The following is a 20,680-nucleotide window of genomic DNA, read 5'->3' as shown; positions in this document are numbered from 1 at the left end:
ATTGGGGATCATGTGTCTCCAAGTCTGTACTGTGTTGTGGAGTCAACAAACTGCATATCTGCTTTCACAGGACACCTTCATAGGTTTAGAAAACGATCAGAAATAAACAGCCCATCACGGAAGCATCAAATATCACTTAGCAACGGAGAACTCTCCCAACTCTCTATGTGACTCTGGGAAACATATGATTTAGGTGTTGTGTGTAGGTGGAGGATGGTAGAACCTGTAGAAGTCACACCATGCTGGTTGGAAGTGATTGTGTAAAGGTTGCGTAATGGTTCACGGAACACTCGCTAACACAAATTGCTCTTTTTACCCCTCTGTAACCAAGTAACAACTCACTAACCAATCAGGGATCCAGGCTGGGCATTAATGTGTGTGGTATGTAACATATTCATGTTAGTGGAGACATTGTTTATTCATAGAGTAAATTGCTCACAGGCCAGTCACATTATGCTTTGTATTCAAGCTGACTGGTCTATGGGCCAGAAACAAGCTTAAAGCTACAGTGGTGAATGGTCAACAACCCTGTTTCCACATATTATAACCAGGGCCCAGTCTATTTCCTGGTCAGGTCACATGGTCAGAAAACAACTCCCAAGCCCTAGTTATAATGATGGTGCAAGTGCAGAGTCCTGAATCCATATCTGTCTGGGTCTGAAACCAGTCTGTGCTGCTGTTATTCAAGGGGTGGGCTGAATGACAGTACAGACATGAGGAGCAATGAAATGGACTAGAGCAGTGTCTCCCAAACTCAGTCCTGGGGCACCCGGGGGGCACATTTAGGTTTTTCCCTAGCACTACACAGCTGATTAAAATAATGAACTCATCATCAAGCTTTGATTATTTGAATCAGCTGTGTAGTGCTAGGGAAAAAGCAAAAATGTGCCCCCCCAGGACCGAGTTTGGGAAACGCTGAACTAGAGGAATGGAAAAGCCACCAGCAGGAGACCGTCTCCCTGGCCTGTTCCACCACCATAGAAAAATAATGAATAGAACATATTGGAACCTCCAATCTTGGCAATTTGTCTGGCGACCTATTTCTACATTCTACATTCATTATAGTCATTTAGCAGACACTCTTATCCAGAGCAACTTACAGTAGTGGGTCTACACATTTTCATATTTGTTGGTACTGGTCCTCCCTGGCGTTGCAAATGCCATGCTCTACCAACTGAGCCACACGAGACCCAACCATGTGACTCTCCACAGAGACCAAGCTACTGCTATGCCATCAACCCACTCCCAACACTGAAACACAATTATCAGTGTTCACAGTGCTCACTAGTGGAGGGACGCAATATGGGAATTAAATTACATATTCCCTGTATCACTTTGCAGGAAATGCATGAACTACATACAGTAGCAGTCAAACGTTTAGACACACCTACTCATTCTAACGTTTTTTTCTTTATTTTTAATATTTTCTACCTTGTAGAATAATAGTGAAGACATCAAAACTATGAAATAACACATGGAATCATGTAGTAACCCCAGAAAAGTGTTAATCAAATCAAAATATATTTTAGATTCTTCAAAGTAGCCCCCCTTTGCCTTGATGACAGCTTTGCACACTCTTGGCATTCTCTCAACCAGCTTCATGAGGTAGTCACCTGGAATGCATTTCAATTAACAGGTGTGCCTTGTTAAAAGTTCATTTGTGGAATTTCTTTCCATCTTAATGCGTTTGAGCCAATCAGTTGTGTTGTGACAAGGTATGGGTGGAATACAGAAGATAGCCCTATTTGGTAAAAGACCAAAGACATATTATGGCAAGAACAGCTCAAATAAGCAAAGAGAAACGACAGTCAATCATTACTTTAAGACATGGAGGTCAGTCAATCTGAAACATTTCAATAACTTTGACCGTTTTGTCAAGTGCAGTCGCAAAAACCATCAAGAGCTATGATGAAACTGTCTCTCATGAGGACCGCCACTGGAAAGGAATATCCAGTGTTACCTCTGCTGCAGAGGATAAGTTCATTAGTTACCAGCCTCAGTTTGCAGCCCAAATAAATGCTTCACAGAGTTCAAGTAACAGATACATCTCAACATCAACTGTTCAGAGGAGACTGCGTGAATCAGGCCTTCATGGGCGAATTGCTGCATGAAACCACTACTAAAGGACACCAATAAGAAGAAGAGACTTGCTTTGGCCAAGAAACACGAGCAATGGACATTAGACCGGTGGAAATCTGTCATTTGGTCTGAGGAGTCAAAACTTTAGATTTTTGATCCCAACCGCTGTGTCTTTGTGAGACGCAGAGTAGCTGAACGGATGATCTCCGCATGTGTGATTCCCACCGTGAACCATGGAGGAGGAGGTGTGATGGTGCTTTGCTGGTGACACTGTGATGTATTTAGAAATCAAGGCACACTTAACCAGCATGGCTACCACAGCATTCTGCAGCGATACGCCATCCCATCTGGTTTGAGCTTAGTGGGACTGTCATTTGTTTTTCAACAGGACAATGACCCAACACACCTCCAGGATATGTAAGGGCTATTTGACCAAGAAGGAGAGTGATTGAGTGCTGCATCAGATGACCTGGCCTCCACAATCACCTGACCTCAACCCAATTGATATGGTTTGCGGTGGGAGTGACGGAAAAGCATCCAACAAGTGCTCAGCATATGTGGGAACTCCTTCAAGACTGTTGGAAAAACATTCCTCATGAAGCTGGTTGAGAGAATGCCAAGAGTGTGCAAAGCTTTCATCAAGGGTGGCTACTTTGTGTAATGAACACGATGGGAGACAGAGAGCTGGTTTCAAGCGCAGCAGGTGTTTATTTGTAAAGGACCACAGGAGGAGGCCGGTAGCTGGGTCCAGGGGCAGGCAGAAGGTCATACACAGGAGGAGGCCGGTAGCTGGGTCCAGGGGCAGGCAGAAGGTCATACACAGGGGGAGGCCGGTAGCTGGGTCCAGGGGCAGGCAGAAGGTCATACACAGGAGGAGGCCGGTAGATGGGTCCAGGGGCAGGCAGAAGGTCATACACAGGAGGAGGCCGGTAGCTGGGTCCAGGGGCAGGCAGAAGGTCATACACAGGAGGAGGCCGGTAGCTGGGTCCAGGGGCAGGCAGAAGGTCATACACAGGAGGAGGCCGGTAGCTGGGTCCAGGGGCAGGCAGAAGGTCATACACAGGAGGAGGCCGGTAGCTGGGTCCAGGGGCAGGCAGAAGGTCATACACAGGAGGAGGCAGGTAGCTGGGTCCAGGGGCAGGCAGAAGGTCATACACAGGAGGAGGCAGGTAGCTGGGTCCAGGGGCAGGCAGAAGGTCATACACAGGAGGAGGCCTGTAGCTGGGTCCAGGGGCAGGCAGAAGGTCATACACAGGGGGAGGCCGGTAGCTGGGTCCAGGGGCAGGCAGAAGGTCATACACAGGAGGAGGCCGGTAGCTAGGTCCAGGGGCAGGCAGAAGGTCATACACAGGAGGAGGCCGGTAGCTGGGTCCAGGGGCAGGCAGAAGGTCATACACAGGAGGAGGCCGGTAGCTGGGTCCAGGGGCAGGCAGAAGGTCATACACAGGAGGAGGCCGGTAGCTGGGTAGCTGCAAAGAACTGAACTGAATAGTGTGTGATAATGAATTCAAATGATTGGGATCTGGAGAGTGATATGCGTTCCGGGGATCTATGTGTTTGAGAGTGTGAGTTGGAGTTGGAAGCAGACGTTATACTTTGAAGAATCTAAAATATGATTCATATTTTGATTTGTTTAACACTTTTTTAGTTACTACATGATTCCACATGTGTTATTTTATAGTTTTGATGTCTTCGCTATTATTCTACTATGTAGACAATAGTGTCAAACGTTTGACTGGTACTGTATATCTACATGGTAGATGATTTATATGGGTTGGGCCAAGCCATTAGTTTAGATTGGCCGGTTGCAGTGCGATACCGCCACAGGGAACGCAATTTGTTTAAATCATTTAGCTTCATAATGTCATGATAAATGAATGTAGTTGGTAGCCTTGCTTCATCCTTAGAGCATTGGGCAAGTTGAATTTTGCAACTGCCCTCTCACACACTACATTACCTGGTAGGCAGTGTGAAGCTAGGTGTGGAGCTAAAACCTATACCACGGACAATGGGGCTGTGAATATAATATGAAAATAGAATTAGCATCTACAAGACATCCATTCTTGTGTTAATTAAATTTCAAGTATGAACAGCTGTGGTTGGCTCAGAATGCTCGGCTGTTTCTGCCTCACTGCACCTTTAAATTCCGTCTTAATAACGGCCTTTGCTTTATTCATCTACACCGTCTCGCACAAATCCTCCCCTTCATTCCCTACATGCTCCATATGGCGACTGGCTTGTTTATGTTTTTAGAGCCTCTGCTTCCTCAACTTGAAAAATGCTGCCATCAATTTTGTCGTCATCTCTCCCTTCTCTCTCTCTCTCTCTTTCGCTCCCTCATGTTTTCTCTCTCTCTCTTTGTTTGTGCATCGAGACGCAGAGCTCTCATTGTGATCTTCATCAGGCCAGTCGCCGGTACCTCCAGTTCAGCTAAGGAGACCTCTCTCTGTCGTAGCTGTCTACCTGTGTGGCTGTCTACGATACATCCCTCTATCATCCTTCCCTCCCTGCCTCTCTCTCTATCTCCCGTTCCCTTTCTCTTTTTCTGTCCATTCCTCTCTGACGCTCCTTGCTCCAGATAGTGACTCTAAAAGGACATTTTATTGGCACAGCAGCCTCATAGTTTCACCAATGTGCTCCAGTATCAAACAGTTGTCATATAAAAAGCACTTAACAGACACAAACATCAATAATGAACCATTCATGCTCATCCGTGTAGCACTGACGGTTCTTGGCAGAGAGCAGTGTGCCTGTCTGTCCTCCGGGCTGTCTGTCCTCCGGGCTGTCTGTCCTCCGGCCTGTCTGTCCTCCGGCCTGTCTGTCCTCCGGGCCTGTCTGTCCTCCGGGCCTGTCTGTCCTCCGGGCTGTCTGTCCTCCGGGCCTGTCTGTCCTCCGGCTGTCTGTCCTCCGGGCTGTCTGTCCTCCAGGCCTGTCTGTCCTCCGGGTTGGACCTCCAAAACTTCTTCTCTCCTCAATGCCATGGGGGACATCCCAAATGGTACCCTTTTCACTACATAGCGGACTACTTTTGAGCAGAGCCCTATGGGTGCACTACATAAGGAATAGGGTGCCATTTGGGATGCATTCATGATAGTACTGTGGCTCTCCCTCGATAGGTGCATGATGAGAGGAGAGATGAGTGGGAGCGAGGCCAGTTCTCTGTAGTAGCGCCAGCCACGGTGGACAGTAATTGAAAACTCTGGGCATCCTTATGGGATCCTGTGCATTCTGATCACTGGGACCTAATTGACGCCAGTGTGCTTGCATGTGATGAGAGCACTGATCGTGGCCCATACACTGGACGACATCATACCACGCCAATCAATCAGTTCCTTTACCATGCACTCCCAATCTGATCCTTAAGACATGAGAGAGGGAGGACACTAAGAGGTTCTCTTCAGTGAATGTCAATTCACTGAAGCCTCCCATTCCTTCTTATCCACTATCTAGTCCAATCACTTTAACATCATGAATGTGCTGACTTCCAAGTACTACATTTATCTATCCTCAAGCTTAAGATGCTGGGTGAAAATAACAGCAATTATTGAAACGACCACTAGGACAAACCTACACAAGGTCTTATCAAAGCAGAACATCACGGAGCTCCACAGGGTGCTAATTATATACAGAGACTTTCTTTCTCTCCATGTTTTTCAGCTGACGCTCTACAGCTAAGAATGAGCCTGTTCAATCAATAGCTTAGTTTATTGCTTTGCCATTATTAGTGGCCCAACACGCTGTGTATCTATGACCATGACTGTAAACACCTTTAGGGAGGAAATCAGGCTAAGGCGTTATTTATGGTCAGGCAATAGAAGGGGACGCTTATCAAGGGTCCTTGGAGAGAAACAGGAAATTGAGTTTGTCCAGTGTAATGGTGGGTAGAGAGACAGGCATACCGATCCCTTCCTATTAGCAGAGATTTGTTATTCATGAGGGCAAATTTAGTGTGAACTATGTTTCATTGATATTCTACATAGTCACTTCTCACTGTCTAGGGACCAGAACCATTTTATTTTCTTCATTTATTTATCTATTTCCCCTTCGTTGACGGCTAGGAATAAAGGGACCGGGTTACCGCTGGGTCACAGGGTCAACCGTCAGGACCAATAGCGGGCTGTTAAATCATTCTCCCCTGTAACGAGCTATTAACAGCATCTGTCATCAGCAACCAGGGAGAGAGACGGGCCTGGGTGGGTTGGTAGGGAGGGTAGGGTAGGAAGAGACACCGGTCCTAGTAGGGTGGGGAGATAGAGAGAGAGACAAGCTCTAGGATGGTGGGGAGAGAGACAGGCCCTGGGAGGGTGGGGAGAGAGAGAGACAAGATTTAGGAGGGTAGGGAGAGACACACCGGTCCTGGGAGGGTGGGGAGAGAGACAGGCTCTAGGAGGGTGGGGAGAGAGACACGCCCTGGGAGGGTGTGGAGATAGACGGGCCCTGGGAAGGTGGGGAGAGAGATGGGCCCTGGGAGGGTGGGGAGAGAGACGGGCCCTGGGAGGGTGGAGAGAGAGACGGGCCCTGGGAGGGTGTGGAGATAGACGGGCCCTGGGAAGGTGGGGAGAGAGATGGGCCCTGGGAGGGTGTGGAGAGAGACGGGCCCTGGGAGGGTGTGGAGAGAGACAGGTCCTAGGAGAGTGGGGAGAGAGACGGGCCCTGGGAAGGTGGGGAGAGAGATGGGCCCTGGGAGGGTGTGGAGAGAGACGGGCCCTGGGAGGGTGTGGAGAGAGGCAGGTCCTAGGAGAGTGGGGAGAGAGACGGGCCCTGGGAGGGTGGGGAGAGAGACGGGCCCTGGGAGGGTGGGGAGAGAGACGGGCCCTGGGAGGGTGGGGAGAGAGACGGGCCCTGGGAGGGTGGGGAGAGAGACGGGCCCTGGGAGGGTGGGGAGAGAGACGGGCCCTGGGAGGTTGGGGAGGATAGGTGAGGGTTGGTGGGGGGTAGAGGGAGGGAGTGACGAGAGTCGTCACCAGAAATAGCTGTGGTGCTGCATTCCCAGAAACACATTATCTCTCTTTCAGAACCTCTTTTATTCCGCTGCGTTCCAATAGGCATTATTGGCATATCTACACTTGTGTGTCCACAGGTATTTATATAATACAACTTAGGCTGAATGGCTCATTGTGTGAGCAAACAATGCCATTATCATAATGACACACATTCATTTCCTGCATTTTTATTTGATGACGGCTGTACTGCACCGTCTTATTTAACTCTTCTCTGTTTAAATCAATCTGTCTGTCAATAGCTCTGCAAACAACTGTCAACTCTGACTATATCCACAGGAAGAAGTCATTCCTAGAAAACCTTTTCTGTCTGCCTGTTGTGTGTGACTGCATGCATGTGCGTGTGTATACGTGTGTCTGCCTGTTGTGTGTGACTGCATGCATGTGCGTGTGTATACGTGTGTCTGCATGTTGTGTGTGACTGCATGCATGTGCGTGTGTATACGTGTGTCTGCCTGTTGTGTGTGACTGCATGCATGTGCGTGTGTATACGTGTGTCTGCATGTTGTGTGTGACTGCATGCATGTGCGTGTGTATACGTGTGTCTGCCTGTTGTGTGTGACTTCATGCATGTGCGTGTGTATACATGTGTCTGCATGTTGTGTGTGACTTCATGCATGTGCGTGTGTATACGTGTGTCTGCATGTTGTGTGTGACTGCATGCATGTGCGTGTGTATACGTGTGTCTGCCTGTTGTGTGTGACTTCATGCATGTGCGTGTGTATACATGTGTCTGCATATTGTGTGTGACTTCATGCATGTGCGTGTGTATACATGTGTCTGCATGTTGTGTATCCACAATGGCTCACGGGGTGATAAGATTGGTTAAGTGGCAGGTGCGAAGCGCCAGGTCTCTAGTGGCAATAGTCTAGCTGGTGCCAGCTGCGGAGGAGACAGCCGTCGCGCCATGCCACTGTGCCACAGCATGCCGCCATGCCCTGAGTGGAGCTGAAAGTAGATCGAGGGTGGAGCTCACACATTCCCTCCCTTCTCTCACACCAGAGACAAAGACACAGACAAGCTTAGTGGTTATTTTAAGCAGCTCCATGGCATCTACATCAACAGCTCCCGTGTCTCTCTGCTACAGGAGAGGAGGGATGCTAAACAGGAACAGATCCTGGTCCAAGGGGAGGTTGTGAACGGAGAGGACAGGAGATATAATGTTAAGAACCTCTACTGCACTGTTCCTTTCTCTCTATCTGAGGCGCTGATAAGGAATTGATAAGATGGTAGAAGCAGTCATTTAAGGGAACATATTCATCTGAGTAAAGAATCAATTACTGGCTTCTGACATGCTGGGGAAGACAGAGGAGATACGGGAGGGGGGAATCTTTATGTAGGAAACTTGATTAGCATCTGGGCCACTGATTCAAATTGTTTCCCTATCTAAGTAGGATCTCCCCCTCTCTCTCCCGTCCCCCTCTCATGCTTTCTCTCGCTCCAGTGTCATGGCTGATGCTGATACTTAGTTCTATGACATGCGTGAAGCAAAATGGAAATAAAGATAGCACAAGGCCTGGGAAAGTATAATATAATCACAGGCCTTATTGTGACGGCAGCTCTGAGAGGTGAAAGGAAGAGGCATTGAATGGATAATGAAATAGATAAGGAAACCATTCTACCTGATCCATTCAATGATTCATAGCTTGAACATGGTTTTTCTTAAATAAATGGCATCCAAAAAGCAGTATAGTCCACACAAAGTGGAGCAGGGTGAAACTGTGACATAAACAGTGCTGCTTGTGTTAGGAGATCAATGCCAATAATGTATATGTACATGAAAATGCATCAGTATACATTATAATGGAAAAAGGCCAAAGTACAGTATACATTGGTAAATAGAAAAGATGTCAAAATGATGAATGTAAAGCTGTTTTTTAAATAGGCTGCATTGTGATACATTGAAATATTCCTCAAACAGGGTGATGCATTTACTCTCTCTGAGTCTGTGTATTTGTTTGATATATCCTTATTTATTTCCCAGGAGCAATGCAGCATGTCTCCTCTCATTCAGTCAAAGAGCAAGTGTCATGCTCAATACATCTCCATGTAAATATTATAGCGGAAAAGGAAATTGGGGAGTGAGAGAGAGAAATAGAAAAAGAGTGGCATGTAAAGTGAAAGTCAAAGACCACTATTTGATTGGGAAGTTTCCTCTCACAACAATGTAAGTCGTTTTTTCTGTACTTGTGACTGAAATATCAAGTTCCATTTTGTAATTATCTTGTTTTCCTCCTAGACATTTCTCTTGGCTTTGTGAAAGGTACAAGTATAGTGCTTTACTGGTAGGCCAACAGTATGAGTGAGGGGATTCGTGCCCCAATGCAGTGAACCATCAAATGTGTCCTGACTCTGATGCCACTCTGCTGCAAGGGCAGAGAGGGCAGTGGCTGTGCCGTGTCCTCTGATCAAAATGCATAGTCCCCTCCGGCACTATGGCACCAAATGCACCTGTACACAACACATGACTATCAAGGACTCTTCCAAATCTGTGACCCCCTTTCTTACAATACACTGTGTTCCACAAAGGATGACAGTGACGAGCGGTGTACTCTGATACTGTAAAACCGTTTTACACACAGTTATTTAGCCTATTTATTGTTCCCCAATGTTCAACCTTGAGAGGACCTGTTTTCGGGAGCATGTCTGCATGGTGGATTGAGAAGATGCACAGTTAGTCAGTTGACAAACAGGATTACAGGGCCCGCTCTGGGGAGCGGAGAGGTTTCTGCCCCTGTTCAAGTAGGATGATGCACGGCACACCGCTCCTCTCTTCTACTCCAGACACACTGACAATTACCACTGAAGGTCAGTGAAGTCAGAAGCTGAATGTCACAGTTTAGACACAGTTTGGGGAGGAGGAGGAATATTCAGATAAATATGCTTGTCTATGCTGTCTCCTGTCCTGAAAAATAGTAATTCCCTGCTCCTGAATTCCAGTGTAGCAGCCCTGGGATTAGGTAGCAGCGAGTTAAAAGGCAACAGAAACGTATCGATTAGAGGGAGTGAATCAGAGTGCCATGGTGCCTTGAATAATAAATTGAAGGGGACACAGCCACCGCTTGTCAAATGGGGATTCTCATTACGAGGGGATAGACTCCTGCTTTTCTCCCGTTGGTTGATTCCCCCTGTAGATAAGCTGATGGATAAGTCACACCATGGGGCTATGGAAGCGTGTCACCAAACATCAGCAAGTCTGACTGTCTCTGAGAAACTTAACATAAGTTTAAGTGAGCATTCCGCAGCCCATTTATCCCTCACCCCACCTTTTGACAGGTATTTTCTAATCCTTGCAGTAAAGTCCTGGTTAATGAGAGGGTATTTATAGCACCAACACACACTCTCTCTCTCTCTGATTATGGTTGTGAGTATAGTAGAGTTGTAGTAAGCTGATGGACAGAGATGAACTGCTTCATCATAATACTATCTCACAGAGATGATTGGAAAACTCTGAACAGTGAAATGTAGTGTGTGCAGGAGGCAGTACATGAACAAAAAGGACCCATACTGTAATATAGGTCCAATCAGACTTCTTGAGATACTAGATCCAGCGACCGACTGAAACTCATGTTATTGTTTGGGCTGATCTTGAACAGACTCTAAGAGCAACACAGGCCTCAGTCTGTTACCAACTTAGACACCAGATGATTTGGAGTTGTGGATACCAAGCCAAGAGCGTAATGTCCACACTTGTATTGAGTGGCTCAATAGAAGCAGAACTCCTCAAAGGCCCAATGCCACTCTGTGAAGCCAGAAAATCTATGAGAGCAACAGGTCACATGAGTCATCTATCAGGCCAGAATCCATTTTTCTCTCTTATATAGATATATCTGACAGTCTCTCTCTGGTCTGGCCTCCCTACATCATCCCTCATACTGTTTACTCCTGACATGGCTTTCTCCAGATCTCCTTTATCATCCTACCCCCTTGCCCATCCCTTCTTCCTAGTCAATATCTCACTATTTTATCACTTTGATTCCACTTACAGTATTTCTCCTCTCCCCCCAACTCATCTTTCTCGACTTCCTCGAAAATAATATTCCAAAAATCATTCTTCTTTCCTTTCATGTCCCGAAATAGACATCAAAGTCAGGCGGCAGATTTTCAATTCAGAATCAAATCCCCAGTCTAAATGTAGCTACCTCCTCTAATTTATTTCTTTCTCTCTGTCCTCTCTCCAGGCTGCGGGCTGGAGTTCCTGCTGGTTCTCTGTGGTCTGGAGCTTTCCTGGTCCTGCCCACACCACTGTATCTGCTACACCGCGCCCAGTACTGTCAGCTGCCAGGCACACAACTTTCTGTCCGTCCCCGAAGGCATTCCCCCGCACAGCGAGCGCATCTTCCTGCAGAACAACAAGATCCACCGGCTGCTGCAGGGCCATTTCAGCCCCACCACGGTCACACTGTGGATCTACTCCAACAACATCACCTACATCGAGCCCTCCACATTCCACGGCTTCGCCCAGCTGGAGGAGCTGGACCTGGGGGACAACCGTCACCTGCGTTCCCTGGCTGCAGACACCTTCCATGGGCTGGGCCGGCTCCATGCTCTGCACCTGTACCGCTGTGGGCTCAGTGCGCTGCCCAGTAACATCTTCCAGGGGCTACGCAACCTGCAGTATCTCTACCTACAGGTACGTTGGCCACTGGGGCTCTATGACACTTTTAGTCAAACAAAACAATGCTGCATTTTACATTTGAAAATACAATATAGAGTTCCAGTCAAAAGTATGGACACACCTACTGATTCGAGGGTTTTTCTTTATTTGTAATATTTTCTACATTGTAGAATAATAGTGAAGACATCACAACTATGAAATAACACATGGAATCATGTTGTAACCAAAAAAGTGTTAAACAGATTCTTCAAAGTAGCCACCCTTTGCCTTGATGACAGCTTTGCACACTCTTAGCATTCTCTCAACCAGCTTCATGAGGTAGTCACCTGGAATGCATTTCAATTAACAGGTGTGCCTTGTTAAAAGTTAATTTGTGGAATTTCTTTCCTTCTTAATACATTTGTGCCAATCAGTTGTGTTGTGACAAGGCAGGGGTGGGATACAGAAGTTAGCCCGATTTGGTAAAATACCAAGTCCATATGATGGCTAAACAGCTCAAATAAGCAAAGAGAAACAACAGTCCATCATTACATTAAGACATGAAGGTCAGTCAATCCTGTAAATGTCAATAACTTTGTGCGCAAAATAATTCAAGAACAAGTGCTCAAAAAACAGCAATATGATGAAACTGTCTCTCATGAGGACCCCCTCAGGAAAGGAAGACCCAGAGTTACCTCTGCTGCAGAGGATAAGTTCATTAGAGTTAACTGCCTCAGAAGTTGCAGCCCAAATTAATTCAAGTAACAGACACATCTCAACATCAACTGTTTAGAGGAGACTGCGTGAATCAGGTCTTCATGGTCGAATTGCTGCAAAGAAACCACTACTAAAGGACGCCAATAAGAAGAAGAGACTTGCTTTGGCCAATAAACATGAGCAATGGACATTAGACCGGTGGAAATCTGTTCTTTGGTCGGATGAGTCCAAATTTGAGATTTTTGGTTCCAACCGCCGTGCCGTTGTGAGACGCAGAGTAGGTGAACGGATGATCTCCGCATGTGTGGTTCCCACAGGAGGAGGTGTGATGTGTGGGGGTGCTTTGATGGTGACACTGTCTGTGATTTATTTAGAATTCAAGGCACACTTAACCAGCATGGCTACCACAGCTTTCTGCAGCAATACGCCATCCCATCTGGTTTGCACTTAGTGGGACTATGATTTGTTTTCCAACAGGCCAATGACCCAAAACAGACCTCCAGGCTGTCTAAGGGCTATTTGACCAAAGAGAGTGATTGAGTGCCGCATCAGATGACCTGGCCTCCCCAATCACCCGACCTCAACCCAATTGAGATGGGATGAGTTGGACTGCAGAGTGAAGGAAAATCAGTCAACAAGTGCTCAGCATATGTGGGAACTCCTTCAAGACTGTTGGAACGGTTTCCAGATTAAGCTGTTTGAGAGAATGCCAAGAGTGTGCGAAGCTGTCATCAATGCAAAGGGGGTATATTTAGATTTGTTTAACACTTTTTTGGTTACTACATGATTCCACATGTGTTATTTCATAGTTTTGATGTCTTCACTATTGTTCTACAATGTAGAAAATAGTCCAAATAAAGAAAAACCCTTGAATGAGTAGGTGAGTCCAAACTTTTGACTGGTACTGTATGTACCCAGGGCTGTTAAGCTTTAGTTTCTCTGTCCTACTTTATAGTAGCCACATACCTTATAACCAAACAACATGTTGGTAGGTACAGTGTTACAGAGTACCGTAGGTGTATAACCTCTCCATTTTGCTGTGTTTGGCTGTTCTCAGGATAATCACCTGGAGTTCCTGCAGGATGATATCTTTGTGGACCTCCACAACCTGAGCCACCTGTTCCTGCATGGGAACCGTCTGTGGTCGCTGCACCAGAACACCTTCCGGGGGCTGGGGGCCCTGGACCGCCTGCTGCTGCACCACAACCAGCTGCAGTGGGTGGACCGCCTGGCCTTCCACGACCTGCGTCGCCTCACCACCCTCTACCTGTTCAACAACTCACTGACCGAGCTGTCTGGAGACTGCCTGGCACTGCTGCCTGCCCTGGAGTACCTGCGCCTCAACGACAACCCCTGGGAGTGTGACTGCAAGGCCCTGTCGCTGTGGGACTGGCTCAAACGCTTCAGAGGCTCTACTTCGTCCGTAGGCTGTCAGGCCCCGGCCGAGGTGGCTGGGAAGGACCTCAAGCAGCTCCGCAAGGAGGACTTCCCCAACTGCTCTGGCTCTGAGTCCCTGCACCAGAGCAAGACCTGGGCCGGGACTGAAAAGGTGTCTCTGAAGAAGGAGCCACACCCGGTGCCACCTCCTCACTCCCACCCCCACCGTCCTCACCACAACGAGTCACCACACTATCCCTCGCCACCCTCGCCTCTGCCCCATCCACCCCCGTCCATAAGCGGGGAGGGCACAGCATCAGAGGGACAACCTGGGGTGGCGCCCCCTCAGAGGCCAGGCCGCGCTCGGAACTGCACCCGCCAGCGCGTCAGGGGAGGCAAGGGGAAAGGGCAGAATGAGGTGCATACCTTAAAGGAGATAGCCGATAAGGAGTATTCCTCGCCCGATTTTGAAGGGGGCAAATATGACCACACGTCCCCGGATGGCACGGTCACTCGGAGGAAGCATAAGTGCCCTCCCCGGACCACTGTTCGCCCCCCTAGTGGGGTGCAACAAGCCACCAATAGGGCCACGTTCTCCCAGCCCTTAATACATCTCAATGCCATAATGGGAGCTTTGTTGCCCATGACCATTGCCCATATTCTCCGCTGACCTAGAGGGAGGGATAGATACTGGCTAAACGACAACATTGCAGTCCTTAGACCTGCTCTAGCTCCTGCACAACAAGGTCTGTGTGTGTGTGTACTTTGTGTGTGTGGTTGTGTGTGTAAAACATTGTGTAGGGAGCTGTTTAGACTGAAATAGACTTTCAAACATCAACATCAAATGTGGGATGGGGATGTGTGAGGGACGGGGATGTGTGAGGGACGGGGATGTGTGAGGGACGGGGATGTGTGAGGGACGGGGAGTGAGGAAAGACGAAAGGAAAACACAGAACACGCTTGCACTGCCACTGTTGCCATTATGTTCTCATTTCCTGTTGTCATTTCCTGTTGTCATTTCCTGTTGTCATTTCCGACTCTGCTGAAGCACAGATAACGAAACTTTTTTGGGGAAAAAAAGAGATGGTGAAATGCAGCAATTTAGCTATGAGACAGATAGTCTCTAAGGCAAACGTGTTGAAGCCAGCTTTTAATTATCAGTTCACAGTTTGTAAATCCTTATTGAGGGGTGAAACAGAAAACAGATGACGTGGTGAAAGAAACCATCACAGAGAAGTCTAGCCCAATCTTGTGTTTCATATTATTTGCCAAATGTTTTTTATTACATTTATTGGCAATAGCTGCTGCATAGAATTGGGCCACCGAGGAATTCGAGGGTATTGCTCATCAATAGAGATAAGCAGGAAGCTGCCCGGTCATAAATCATAATTCCATATCAGAACAGGAATGTGCAACGCTCACTTCTTAGCAGAAGTAATGGAAAAGTACAGAAACAGCACTGCAAAGAGCAGCACACACACAGACCAGTCAGCTCCAGCTACAGTATGATAACTAGGTCACTTCTGCTCCATGCTCAGGTAACATTGACCCCGAGCTACATATCTAGGTATACATCTTCTGCCTACTTTACAGTACTTCTACAATATTTACATTCTGCTTTATTCATTCCTGCTTCTAAATGTCCTGCCTTTCTACCTGCTCCAGGTCATTTTCTACATGTGCTACTACATATTAAGCTAATATACCCAAGCTGCTAATTATCTGTATGGAGGTGAGTGGGACTGTGGTCCACTCCCATCTCCTTCAAAACCAGTGTGTCCCCCCACGAGAAGGAAGCTGTGAATATTGATGGATCTGTCTATTTCTTGTCTCAAAATGTTGTTTGTTTGATTTTGCCAAGACGTAAAGAGGACCTAGAGATGGAGCCCTATACAGGGTACAGAGCCTTAGGGGTTAAGGGTCAGATTGGCTATTCTCAGTTTCCCAGTGAGGCTTTGGGCTTCGCTGAACAGAACACTCTTCAGTGTGGGCATCCCCTCCTCATTGAGAACGTGAGGAACATTTATATTGTCCTAATCATTGGACATCAAAGGAAGACAACTGCCCAACAAGACTAGAGAAAAAACTAAAACAATATGTGTACCTTAAATGACTTCTGTAATGAATAAAATATTATAAGAGGGGAAAAAATGATTCAATCGAGCATGGCAAAACATGGACCGCTCTCTTGGAAATAATGGAACTGCTAAAATGCCTCTCTACATTGACTGCTGTTCTTTCAATGGATGTGGGGAACCAAGAGAAAGACAATCACTTCTAAAGTAGCAGGGGTTTAACAGGACCATGGATAGACAAACGGACAGACAGACTACTGCTGGACTACTATCCCCCTGGACTACAGGAGCTTTTTTGCCTCCGGAAAATACAACAATAAGTTGACGATGTTTGTAATAATAATGATGTTAACTGTACCATTAACAATGACAAGAGGACTAACTAACTGCAGTTCTAATATTAACCATTTATTATGAGAATAACAATATTAATGACGTCATCCACAATGAAAACAGGGTTTCTGCTCCCCTGATGAGGGGACAATCTTTCTTTAAATTCATTAACAATTTCATTTTTTTTGGTTTGCTAAAAGGAACATTTTTATTTCCTTTTTTTTGTTACATCCTGTCTAACTCTTTATCGGATAAAAATGCACAATTCAGTTCCCCCCTACTGTTCCCCATCTATCTCCTGTCTTTGCCATGATTGAAGGGTTCAATAAGTCGTTATCAAAGAACAACAGTACAAAATGTTTATAAAGATATTAAAATCTATATCTTCTTATGTTAAAGATGACTGTTTGACTGTGTTTATTTAGTATTCAGACACGGGCTTCCACAAGGCTGTGCAGTAGGCCCTGGAGAAGCTGGGAGTCAGGCTGAATCCTCCCTGGTCTTTCTCTTTATTAGGAATTTAAAGCTGAAATTGCCTCTGTCAGCATGTTTGTCTCTTTCCTCCCTGTTTCCCACTCAGTATGTGCACTACTTTTCAATCTGTCTCCCCTCATCAGACACTGCTGGCTAAACTGGCTGCTTTCTACAAATAGAGACATCTCCCTGGCTCAACGCTTGGCTTGTATACATATGCAACACACACATCAATAATAAATAGATTTTATTTTAGAGAAATTGACCAAAGAAAGCAGGCCAAAACTATTACAGTAATTGTCATCTATTGACCAAAAACACAAAAATAATCACACAGACTACTGGTCTACATGCAGACAGAGTCAGTACAGAGTCAGTGAAATGCATAGCTCGGTGTGATACACTGCAGTTCAATAAATCATTTAAAAGGCATTAAGGGTATTTATGAGTGTCACCGTGAATCTGTAGATATTCAGGGTTATTATTATTATTCATGGAACGTTAGAACATAAATTCTATTTCCTCTTCTCTACCCCTCACCATGATGGAAATTGATCCACAAGTAAGAGTGCAATTTCGTATATATATATATTTTTTTTAATATTCTGTTAAACGAAAAAGGGGGGCGGGGAACATAGTTTTATGCATCGTTGAGGATGGCTGCGGAATTACATTAAAATGAATGAGTAGCTCTGGCATCTATTAGCATTGGGCTCTAGCGCCATCAAGCCCCTCTCTCCTGTCCTTTCTCTCTCTCACCCTCTCCGTCCTCTCTGTCTCTCCTGTCCTCTCTCTCTGCCTCACACACATATCTCTCTCTACTAACATAACTAGACATCAATACTATAAGTGCATAAGATGGACAGTCGTTGAGCTCTCCAGCCACGCAGGCTGTAGTTCTGCAAGCCCACCAAGCCCCGCGGCAATGGCTGCATGAGACAGACAGGTGAATGTGTTACGGAGAGAATGTGTTCTTCTGATGCTCTCTTCTTGTTTTTGGCATATACTGTATCATCAATATTATTCCATAATATACACTCTACAGAGCTATACTGTGAATTTGATTTGGAGGCTTGGTTATAATATCACCTTTACCACATATACAGTAGTCACTGCGTGGAACTTGATATTTCTTCCCGCAGTTGAAGCCATTCACTATAAACTCAACTCCACTTAGCAATCCCTCTCAGTAAAGGCATCATGGAGCGATAAGGGTGTACAGAGAATAAACCCATGCTGACAAACGATACCACCATTTCCTTAACAGCATCATTGCAAGTCGTCCCGACTCATTAGGAAATGACACTGACAATTAAGCACTTTACAGCTACACAAGGCATTCCATATTACTGCTCGCTTCACTAGGGCAATCATTGGTTACACATTTAGGAGCAATCTCAGAGAGCCAGACACAACACCCCATTAACCAATCACACTCATCTAAATCTGCTGCTCCCCTAGAAACAAGGTTTGTCTGATATGTAGCCTATGCAAAAGTAGGCTATACAGGAAAAATGGGGGCCATAACCAATGTTAAATGACTCACCTTGAGGTAGCTTCGGGTGGGTAGTTTTATATTATTAATTTTTTTCTCAACTTTGGGATAAATTAGTATTTCACTCACAGAAACTCTCATCTGACTTGACCCACTTATTTGTGAGGTACTTCAAAGGCGGGAGCTTAATTGTAATTGTCTTGTTGTGGTTGAATCCAAGAGTGCGCAGCATAGTCAGAACCAACATAGTTCTATTGGGAAAATCCTCCGTGTAAAGCAGGTAGGTCACCAGTTTAAACATATCTCACAGAAGCTTGAGCCAAAACATGTGTCAAACATTTGAATACGTGATGAACCAATGATGAGTGAACTGAGCAAATGAGAGAGAGAGAGAGATAGAGACAGAGGAAGAGAAAGGCAACATAAGAGTGTGAGTTGATATGACATGGGGATGGATTGAGGGAGTGGAGGAAATAAAAAGAGAGGAGACAACAGATGGTAGAGCCGAGAGACAGAGGAGAGAGGGCTTGAGGGAGCGTAAGAGGGCAAAAAACGACAGAGGGAACAGCCGGGCGAGAAAAGAAGGGATGATTGAGGCCATGACAACATGCATGGAGGAGAGATACACGAGACAGGAAGGGGTAAATGAGAGAGGGGGTGTGTGTTGGCTACAAGTTCACAACAGAGGATGAGCTTAATCTTGGGGGTCTATTAATACGTAAGCTATACATATACTGAGTGTACAAAACATTAAGAACGCCTGAGCTGTCCTTTGGTTGGTGGACCATTTTTTATACACACTTCCTGACACAAACCGGTACACCTGGCACCTACTACCATACCCCGTACAAATGCACTTCAATCTTTTGTCTTGCCCACTCACCCTCTAAATGGAACACATACACAATCCATGTCTCATTGGTCTCAAGGCTTAAAAACACTGACTGAAGTGGATTTAGCAAGTGACATCAATAAGGGATCATAGCTTTCACCTGGATTCACCTTGTCAGTCTATGTTATGGAAAGAGTAGACTTTCATAAAGTTTTGTACATTCAGTGTACATGGCACCACAACCATCTTCATTATACACAACATATACACACTCCCAAAGCACAGTGAGAGATGTGCTTGTTGATCCATCTCATAGCCTGAGAATATAGTGCCTTCAGAAAGTATTCATATCCCTTGACTTATTGCACATTTTGTTGTTTTACAGCCTGAATTCAAAATGGATGAAATCAATTTTTATTTCTCACCCATCAACACACAACAGCCCATAATGACAAACTGAAAACTTGTTTTTAGAAATTTTCAAACATTTATTGGACATGAAATACAGAAAAATCTAATTGACATAAGTATTCACACCCCTGAATCAATACATGTTAGAATCACATGGCTGTGATTACAGCTGTGAGTGTTTCTGGGTAAATCTCTAAGAGCTTTGCACACCTGGATTATACAATATTTGCCCATTATTATTCTCAGAATTCTTCAAGCTCTGTCAAATTGGTTGATCATTGCTAGACAACCAATTTCTTGACATAGATTTTCAAGTAGATTTAAGTCAAAACTGTAACTCGGCCACTCAGGAACATTCACTGTCTTCTTATCGGAAGCTTTGCAGCCCTACATACGATAAAATAAGTGGAATGCAACAAATATATATTATTATTATAGTGTATGATGACGATCTGTGTCTGTTGCATAGCGTTTAATTGACTCTCTGTCACCGTTGTGTGGGTTTAATTAAAAGCAGGCATTTATAAAATGCATAAAGAGAGTGAGAAAGAGAGGGAGCTGAGAGGGGAAGATTATCACAGGGGGACATGATAATTAACAGAAGAAGCATTACACAAACCAAACACTACCTGCTAGCTCTAGCTACCTCCCCCTACCTCTCTCCCTCTCTCCTCTCACTCTCTCAGAGTCCCTGTCTCCCCAATCAATCACAAAGCTAATGTCACCTATTTCTGCATAAGTTCCTTTCTTTCCTCAGCCCTTTTATTTGATTTATTTAGCCTGAGAATCCCTGAAGGACTGTACCTCCACCAGCTCTCTCCATGCTAACCAGGCGGCATACTAAAACGCTAGGACATAGCTAGCCCAAGGCCACATCACCACCTGCAGGGAGAGGAAGCACTTCTGTTGTTTGACCTTAACTTAGGTCTGCTGCATAGGTGAAAAGAATAAGCTTAACCTGGCTGTCTATTACCATGATCAGTGATTGGTAGAAAAGCTTATTTGTAATATTCTGAGAGGATGGAGTTATGTGATAAATCAGATTTCCCCTTCCTAAAATGGACGACAGTTAAAGTGCACCTTGCCGTTTACGTTGGCTGGAATGAGATTTACAAAGGGACTGTTTTACAGAGGGACTATTACTGTTTCTTAAAGGACCAATCCACAGCTGAAACAATAACAAAGTGGGCATCCCACCACTGTTTTGGCAAAAGGCTGAGGGATGGGACTGGAGAAATGTAACTACTCAAATTCATAGATATCCATGATATCAAAATTATATTTGTAACC

At 45.7% G+C, this 20,680-nt stretch overlaps 1 protein-coding gene across 1 annotated transcript in view; it reads left to right on the top strand.

The window, feature by feature from the left end:
- Positions 1–16,576, top strand: part of LOC110507777 (reticulon-4 receptor-like 1) — a 221,828-nt gene extending 205,252 nt beyond the window's left edge. Inside the window, exons 2-3 of the mRNA XM_021588005.3 lie at positions 11,261–11,712; positions 13,451–16,576. Coding sequence (XP_021443680.1) covers positions 11,261–11,712; positions 13,451–14,440 — 1,442 coding nt within the window. The 3' untranslated portion in view covers positions 14,441–16,576. The remainder of the gene's footprint in view (positions 1–11,260; positions 11,713–13,450) is intronic.
- Positions 16,577–20,680: the final 4,104 nt, after the last annotated feature.

This window comes from Oncorhynchus mykiss, chromosome 27 (assembly GCF_057628025.1).
Source record: "Oncorhynchus mykiss isolate SJ-2025 chromosome 27, ASM5762802v1, whole genome shotgun sequence".
Lineage (NCBI taxonomy): Eukaryota > Metazoa > Chordata > Actinopteri > Salmoniformes > Salmonidae > Oncorhynchus > Oncorhynchus mykiss.
This window is presented reverse-complemented; position numbering and strand designations above follow the sequence as displayed.